At 44.5% G+C, this 9,221-nt stretch overlaps 1 protein-coding gene across 1 annotated transcript in view; it reads right to left on the reverse strand.

Annotated features, from left to right (window-relative positions):
• HSF5 (heat shock transcription factor 5) overlaps positions 1–8,553 on the reverse strand; it is a 48,306-nt gene extending 39,753 nt beyond the window's left edge. Inside the window, exons 1-2 of the mRNA XM_003131648.3 lie at positions 7,766–8,553; positions 1,461–1,835 (exon numbers count right to left, since the gene is read on the reverse strand). Of these exons, the coding sequence (XP_003131696.1) occupies positions 1,461–1,835; positions 7,766–8,375 (985 nt within the window). The 5' untranslated portion in view covers positions 8,376–8,553. The remainder of the gene's footprint in view (positions 1–1,460; positions 1,836–7,765) is intronic.

Genomic DNA, 9,221 nt, shown 5'->3' on the forward strand with positions numbered 1-9,221 from the left:
CGGCAACGCCAGACCCTTAACCCATTGAGCAAGGGCAGGGACCGAACCCGCAACCTCATGGTTCCTAGTCGGATTCATTCACCACTGTGCCCCGACGGGAACTCCTGCTGCATCTTTCTTATTCCACATAATTCCTTCCCCTTTTTGCTCTCAACTCCATCCACGAAAACAGTAGCAACTCCAAAAATCTATAAAGCCTAATCTAATTTAAATTCTGGTTTTATTATTTTAATATTATTAAACTTAAGGGCTTTGAGAAAGAAATATGTTTTATTGGCTATATTTAGATAGAACACAAAGAGCTGAAGAAGATGGTTGGATGTTACCAGCTAGGAAAGAGTGAGTACTGTTACAAATGAACAGTTCCCAAATGTACAACTTTTAAAATGCAACAAAGTATTTAACCCCTTTATCAAATTTGCATGCCTTCCACTTATTTCAGCCTTTGGTTTTTGTCCTGCCTGGGAAAATTGGCCTAACAAAACACTTCTAGAGATTCCTTCCTGATCCACTTATCTGAGAAAATTAATATGCCTAGAGTCTTAATTTGTAGGGCAAAGGAATGCCCACTTTCTTCTCTTTGTGGTCCTTTGTAAAAGCCTTGACCTTTGACTTGTTTCTATGGCCGCACTTTATCACTGTGTGTAAAGCACACCACATGAAAACACACACCACTTCTATGGTGCTTGTGCAAAACAATGAAATTGTTTTGAATTAAATGGTGATTCTATTACTTTGCAAAAATGTACACACACACACCCACACACCCAAAAAAAGGTGCCCCGCATCCCAAGTAGCTAAATTTGTGGTCACTATCATAAGGATTCCCAATTAGTGACTTGAGATCTACTAGCAGGTCTTCCATGCCCTTGGCTGAGCTCTAGGTCAGCTGTCATTGTCAGGCTCTTTGCTACTCCTAGTTTCCTGCTGGCTGGAATTAACACTGCAGAAATGGTGCTGCCAAACCACACCATCCCATTTTACTCAAAGAATAGGATTTCGTTTTTAGAGATGGAGAGTATACTTTTATTAAACATCATCACTGAAATACTAAAATGATTTCATTATGAGGTAATCTCGCCTATAAAATTAAATAATATAAAATACACAATATGTCCATAAGCATTTTTTTAAAAAGCCATCAACAAAACCCAAAAATTACTGCACTGAGAGCAGAGTTATACCAAGGTCTAGTGTACGAAGCCTTAATTTTATTGCTAGAAATATTCTGAAGACACAAGTTTCACTAAAAACATACACCTTTAGGCACCAACAGAATTTTCACAACCTTTAAGAACACAATGAAGTTTTTGCTGAAAAAAATACGTACTAATGAGAAATCTTTGACACTTCTTAGGTGCATATTCCTATTTTTGTTTAGGCATACAGAAAATGCATAAAAAATATATTCTCATTATAAAGTACCTTAAGAGAAGCCACTGAACTTGAATTTCTCATACCTGTTGGATAGTAGGCTTGGGAGTACTGCGCTGTGGGTGTGTAGTTACTATATTTTTGGGAGGAGCTGACCATAGTTTGAGGACCTTGCTGAACGTGTACGGATGTGGCACTGGGCTGCAGGGTATAGGTCACCTCAGTTGGAAACCTCTGCAGTACAGGAAATGGAACCCCTTTATCTGAAAAAGTGGGAGACGTTTCCACTTGTCCTGGGTGCATTCCAAGAGAGTTCTGCCACGTTCTGGGAGGGATCGGGGTCCGATCTAAACCTTTCAGAGGGAAAGTACTGTGGTTGTGGGATGAAGTTGATACGAAGGAGTAAGGAGACAAACTATCTCGCCGGAACGACCGGTGGAATTGTCCTACGGCCACGGGTCCTGCATAAAAGAAGAAGAGCACGTTTACTAATTTGACATTAAACCTCAAATCACAAAATATACACTACTCTTCACCTGCAAATATGCTGCATTCTCAGTCTTTTTTTTTTTTTTTTTTTTTTTTTTGGCTGCACCCGAAGCATGTGGAAGTTCCTGGGCCAGGGATCTAACCCCGGCCACAGTAGCAACCTGGGCCACAGAGGTGATAACACCGGATCCTTAGCCCTACTGCCCCACAAGGGGACTTTTCTCCCTCTCTCATTTTTGTTTTTTGTTTTTGCTTTTTTAGGGCTGCACCTGTGGCATATGGAAGTTCCCAGGCTGGTGGTCCAACTGGAGCTGCAGCTACCAGCCTAAGCCACAGCCACAGCCACAGCAATGCCAGATCCGAGCCTCATCTGTGACCTACACCACAGTTCACAGCAACGCTGGATCCTTAACCCACTGAGCGAGGCCAGGGATCAAACCCATGTCCTCATGGATACTTAGGTTCGTAACCTGCTGAGCCACAATGGGAACTCCTCGGCATTTTTAACACAACAGAAATTTCTTGGTAAAAACAAGTTTAGAATCCAGAATATGAGGTTACACATATAATGCTGAAAGAATAATCAAATAAATTTTGTTTCTCAATACGACTGTCATGAGAGACAAAGTGGCCAAACTCTAACATCAAATCAAATGTTAAATGTCATCTTACCTTCCACCTCAATTGACTGACTCGGACTTTTCCAAGCTTTAAACTACTTCCTAGAAGTTTTAGAAATCCCATTCAGTCTTTCGAATTGGTTAGGAACCTTAACAACAGGCATGAAAGTAAGCACTCAACCACAAACATAAAAGATGTAAGTATGGGAGAAATACAAATTGTAATACAAACCAAAAATAAATTTAATAACCTTTGCTCCTTTTCAATTAAAAAAAAAATTAGTAATAATCTTTGTAGAAAAGCCAGGCTTGAAAACTCTGACTCTTCATTCCTTAGCCCAAGCAATAGTTTTCTGCAGTCTTTTTTTCTTCAGAGGGTCTCTAGTCATGTCCATTCCTATGTATTGTTGGCTCCCAAACATTGATTTACATTTGAATCACCTGTAGAGTTTGCTAAACATTCACAGACCCAGGCCAAGAGATTCCTATATTTGCTTTTTCTTATCTAAAAAGGTGAAAAGGAAAAATGGAGAGAAGTAAGAGAGAGAAAGGGCAATGCTACGTAATGAGGAAAAGGAAAATACAAATGTTGCAAGCTAAACTATTTTAAAGATTGTGGTTCTTGAACATAAAGCTAGCATAATTTCCTAGAGAGGGCTTTAGGTACTCAATTATGTGGTTCACAAAGTCTTTTCAGTTTGTTTTATTGAACTAATTTATAAAACAGAGGGAAAGTAATTTATGTGCTACTCATCTGGTAAAAATGGCATTCAAATACCTAGGTTTCCAATTATTTAAACTGTAAAATTACTGAACATGTTAAACATCTTTTGTTCTAGTATTTCTTTTTTTTTTTTTTTTTTTTTTTTTTTGTCTTTTTGCTATTTCTTTGGGCCGTTCCCACGGCATATGGAGGTTCCCAGGCTAGGGGTCCAATCAGAGCTGTAACCACCGGCCTATGCCAGAGCCACAGCAACAAGGGATCCGAGCCGCGTCTGCAACCTACACCACAGCTCACGGCAACGCCAGATCATTAACCCACTGAACAAAGGCAGGGACCGAACCTGCAACCTCATGGTTCCTAGTCGGATTCGTTCACCACTGCGCCATGACGGGAACTCCTGTTCTAGTATTTCTACAGTGTTTAATTTCCTCTAAAGACTAAAGCACTAGGGAGTGCTTTTAACCACTTCTGGTTTGGTGTTGCCTGATTGAGTTGCTATTTGCTCAAATAAACTCTTAAAATTTAAAAAGGATAAAGCATTCATGTCAAAAATAAACATATATACATATATATATACATAAACAATTCTGGAGCCTGGAAATCAAGAGTTCTAAATCTAAAGGGATTTTCCCTGGGGATGCTAAAACTTCATATTACTACAGTGTACAATAGCTTACTAACCTTCTACCCTCTTTAGAGTTAAGCTATTGATTTTTTTTTTTTTTTTTGGTCTTTTTGCCATTTCTTGGGCCACTGCCAAGGCATATGGAGGTTCCCAGGCCAGGGGACAAACCGGAGCTGTAGCTGCCGGCCTACACCACAGCCACAGCAGCTGGGATCCGAGCCGGGTCTGCAACCTACACACAGCTCACGGCAACACCGGATCCTTAACCCACTGAGTGAGGCCAGGGATTGAACCTGCAACCTCATGGTTCCTAGTCAGATTTGTTAACCACTGAGCCACGATGGGAACTCCTTGATGAATTTTTAGATTGTCAATAATTTAAGCAGATAATTAAAGAATCTTCTCCCTTGATTACTCAAACTCTGGTTTAGATCTGAATTAAAATATAAATTCTACTTCTATTATGATAAATTCTGAGTGATATATATTTTAGATGCTGCTAACACAAGGACACTCTTAGGAGTAGAACATTCCTTTCAATTTGTTTTTAAAAATAAAGTTCTAAAACATGTTCAGATCTTATTTATTCTTCCTAGGGTTCTATTTCGACCAGCTTCATAGAACATCACCTACGTGTCTTTGGAACACCTAAGGTATATTTGGCAAAGTTTAAATCCAGAATCCTGGAAGTGTAAGACAGGCTGAATTTCTGCCCTTAAAAATTCTACTCCTTCTATAAAAGCGACTCTGAGCTAATCAATCACCAGGAAAGAACTTGCCTCTTTCCCAAAACTCACTTCTTGAGAGCTTGTTATCCCCAGGCAAAAAGAGATCATCTACTGCCCAGACTTGTTACTTAGTTTAGAAAGTTTTAACAAATACTGTGAAATAAATTCCCATTAAAAACAAAATAACAATAGTGGGCAAACAAAAAAAAAAAGGAAAACTGTGTTATCCTTACATTTCTTACCACATACATTTTCAAGAGGTAAACAAGACGGCTGGGCTGGCAGAATGGATCTAGATAAGAGAACTAGGTCCTAAAAAAGAGGATTCTACTATATAAAAAGAGAGCGCCTTCAAACTGTAAGCTGCAGTAGAACACAGAAAAAATGGAATCAAAGAAGTAACAGTGTACGCAGGCATACAACCAAGACAAGAATCAAGCAGAGTAAAAATTAGGTGAGGAAAAAATTGAAGTGCCAAGGACTTAGAACATGGAATTAAAGCAAAACAAAATTGGGCCAGTATCCTTGAACTTAAAATTACATTCCACCCAAACCAGTCCCCCAATTCCCTAGTGAACCAAACCTACGGAGTGGACAATCCACACCTGAGATATCTTCTGCATATACCAACAGGTAGAATGGTTAAAAAAAACAAAAAACAGGAAGCACATGAAAACAAACATTCGGACTGATGTATTATCTAAGTAAGAATTATATATATATTTTAATAATCTTTAAGATGCTGACCAAATGAACTATAAGTGAAGAAAATCTGATCCTAGATAGGCCCTGTATTTCTTCAATGAAAATGGACTCTATCCTTAGAATACAGCCAGGTTTAAGATAAGTGGGGGAAAAGAAAATCAGAGAAGAGAAAAAAAGTGAGCAAGAGTTGGTTTCAACAAGGTCCTACTGTACAACACAGGGAACCATAGCTAATCTCCTGGGATAGATCCGTATAAGCAAGTCACTCTGCTGTGCAGCAGAAGTTGGCACAACAGTGTAAATTGACTATACTTGAATAAAAAAATTTGCCAAAAAATCATAAAAAAAGAGTTGGATTGTATGCATGTGTCTTTCTTTGAAGTGGTTATCCTATTTTTCCCAAGAACATGTTTTCCAGTCTGCTTCTTTATGCTCACCAGATACACAATCTGAAAAACAATTATCCGTATCAGAGATCCCGCCAAATGAATGCCCTGGTACTGTCTCCACTGCCTTTCCCATTTGATTCCCCACTAAAAATCAATGACCATCATATAGAAATAAGTGGCTCAGTAGTCCCTTAGAATTCCTTTAGAACATTCCTACGCCACTGCAATTTTTCCAACCTGTTACTAGAACTCTAACCTAATCCCTTATCTTCTAAACTCCACAGACGCACAACCTAATTCTTTACCTTCTAAATTCCAAATGAACACTGCTTCATTCATAACCCTGGGCCTAGGTCAAATTGAACAGTGTTCTTTTTTTTGTTGTTTTGTTTTGTTTTTTGCTTTTTAGGGCCGCACCTGCAATATATGGAGTTGCCAGGCTAGGGGCTGAATCTGCACTATAGTTGCTGGCTTAATGCCACAGCCACAGCAACACCAGATCCAAGCCACATCTGTGATCTACACCACAGCTCATGGCAATGCCAAGCCTTAACCCACTGAGTGGGGCCAGGGACTGAACCTGCGTCCTCATGGATACTAGTCAGGTTCATTACCTGAGCCACAATGGGAACACCAGTTTGTATATTTAAAATTTGTCCAAAACTGAGAAGTAACCGACTTTTATGTTAAATCCATGTTAACATGATGAAAATGTCAAGGTAAAGAGTGAATTCCTATTATTATATCCTGTTGCTCCCTTGGTATGCTGGTTCATATCATGAATTCTTTAAACAATGAAACGGAATACTGCCACCTTCACCTTCCTGGGAGAGGGGAAGAGCATCAGAAATCAAGCTTATAGGGTGGGGGGAACGATGATAGAATGGGTGGGTCAGTGGCTAGTGGGGGGGGGGTGGTGGGGCAGAGGGATAGGTTGCGTGATCTGGAGAGGCTAAGTTGATTCGAAATAATCATATAAAAAAAAAAAAAAAAAAAAAAAAAGAAAGAAATCAAGCTTATAAAATAATTTTCTATTGCAGAGAATTTTTGAACTTTGATTAAATACAGACTTATACATACAAAGTTTTTTCAAAACTGAATGAAGCCAATAGTGAAAATTTCAAAGGCTGGAAATGTCAGCTTTCAAAAACCCTTTGTAACCAAAACTCGACAGTTGTAAAGAAAACCATTTCTGCCTTTTGTTTGTCTAACCAAACACCCTAAATAAGCATCAGCTCAGAATTCTCTCATGGCCCAGAGGATTAAGGATCCTGTGTTGTCACTGCACCTGCTTCTCTGCGGTGGCTGAGTATCCTGGCCTGGGTACTTCCACGTCCGCTTGCCAGGAGAAGGAAAAAAACAGTTAAACATCGGCTCCAATGAGCTATGATCAAAGTCCTCTTTAGCCTCTTCATTCTAAGAGGAACAAGATCTGCTAAACAATATATTATATTCTTGCTTTTAAGATATATACACAATGCCTAATGTTCCACACATTACTCTGGAACCGAAAACACGACTATTGTCAGAACACTTCTTTCAAGATTTCTGAGATGTGTCAAGGACAAACTTCCACTCAAGGCACCATGCTCACTTTCCCTTGGTTGGTATAACTGTTCTAAGTTCTCTTGGCTGTGGCTCCGTTCCTTCCTACCTTGACCTTGCCTGCATTCTCATCCTGCAGAGGAACTCTGTTCTGCTTCTCATCAGAGCAAAGGAGCCCCTCCAGTGTTTCTTCCCGACCCAGCGCATCAACAAAGGCCTACTTATCTTAGATGTCCACCGTGAACAGAATGGGACAAAGAAGGTAAATGGCTATGGAAGTCTGGGGCCCCCGAGGGGTCCAGGAAGACAGAAAGCAGGCCTAACCCGGGGGTCCCTCTGGCCACAAGTGGACAGGGACGGGCCTCCATGCTCGCGGACTGTGTCCAGAGGAGGTGCTGGCGGGAAGGGGCACCGGCTCGGGCGCGGATAAAGGCAGTGCCATGGTCTGTTTCTGGGAAGCGAAATAGTGAGGGTGCGGAAGTGCCCTCGGAAGTGGCGGTTGCCCCCCGACGACGGCCGTGCGCCCTGCATGGGGCGAGGGGTCGAGAAGGCCAGGCGGGACTCACCGTGCGCCTCGGGCCGGGGCCCCGCGGGCGGCGGCGGTGGCTCCTGGTGCTGCAGCGGGGAGGTGGAGGCCGAGGCCGAGGCGGAGGCCGACGTGATGAGGAGCCTCTGGAAGCGGTTGGGCGGGCGGCAGGGCACCTCCAGGCCAGCCGCCAGCTTGGCCTTGTTGGCGCTGGTCAGCCTCTTGAGGTGCACGAGCAGCTGCGGCTGGTCGCGGCGGAAGTGCGGGCTGTGGAAGTGGTGGAGCGGCCCGTCGCCCGCCGGCCCGCCGCCCCCCGGCCCCGGCCCGGGCCCCGCCGCGCCCGGCCCGCCCAGCACCACCTTGCGGAAGCCGTAGAGGTTGAGCTGGCGGATGAAGCTGGTGAAGTTGGTGGTTTTGAAGAGCTCGGGCTCGGCCCCGGAGCCCCCGACGCCGCTGCCCCCGCCCGCGCCGCCGGCCCCCGCCCCGGGCGGGCTGAGCAGCTCGGCCTCGAAGAGCGGCTGGTCGATGAGCAGCCCCTCGCCGCGGCCGTCCCAGCGGATCGAGCGGTACCGGGGGCTGTTCACCAGCCGCCACAGCTTGGCGGGGAAGTTGTTGGGGTTGATGGGGGTGGAGAGCAGCGCCTCCTCCATCGCCCCGCCCGGGCCCTGGGCCTCGCCCCGCCGAGCCTGGCTCTCCCACCCCGTTCTCGATCCCCCCCGGCCTTCGCTTCGCCCTGCCCCCTCCTGCCAGCGCCTGGCAGCCGCGGACCCCGGGGACCGTTGGCGCACGAGCCCTGCGGCGCCCGGCGGCGCGGCCAATGGGGCCTCGAATTCCAGCCGCGCGGCGCCGCGCCGCGCGAGCCGACCCGCCCCCCGGGCGCCGCGCCGCCGGCCACGTGCAGCGACCGGCAGGCGCGCCTCGTTCGCGCCTGCACCCAGGGGCCGCGGCTGGGAACCGCGGTCGGCCGGGTACTGTTTCGTCCTGCAAAGACATCAGCCCGGTTTTCCCCGCGGCCGGCGAGGCTGTGGGGCTTCAGAATTCAGAAAGTGTGCGGTGGACAACACAGATCCAGCCGTTTTCGAGCACAAAGGGCCCAAATGGTGATAGTCGTATAGCATGCTGAGTAAACAAATTCACCTTTTAGATGGTAGCATATTTTTTGAAATATACTCTTTTCGGCCAGGATTTTACTCAAGACATTTACTCGGGTGGAAGGAGAACGGAGGTGCCTATAAGGAGGGACAGGCGCAGAGAGGTACAATCCCCGTGTGCCAGATCAACCAGCTGGTGAAATTGTAGGCATTAAAGAAAAATAAACCTCACATGAGATGGGAAACAGGATCCCGAAGGGTAAATCTCTATCTGATAAAGAGTATAGCAGGAACTGTGTTGATAAAAAGAGAGAGCCATTTAAAAATGGGAGAAGGACTGTAATGTTTCAGTCCTTTCTCAAGATCAGAGACAAAAATGAAAAGTACATTTGCTTAGAAATTAAA

This window comes from Sus scrofa, chromosome 12 (assembly GCF_000003025.6).
Source record: "Sus scrofa isolate TJ Tabasco breed Duroc chromosome 12, Sscrofa11.1, whole genome shotgun sequence".
Lineage (NCBI taxonomy): Eukaryota > Metazoa > Chordata > Mammalia > Artiodactyla > Suidae > Sus > Sus scrofa.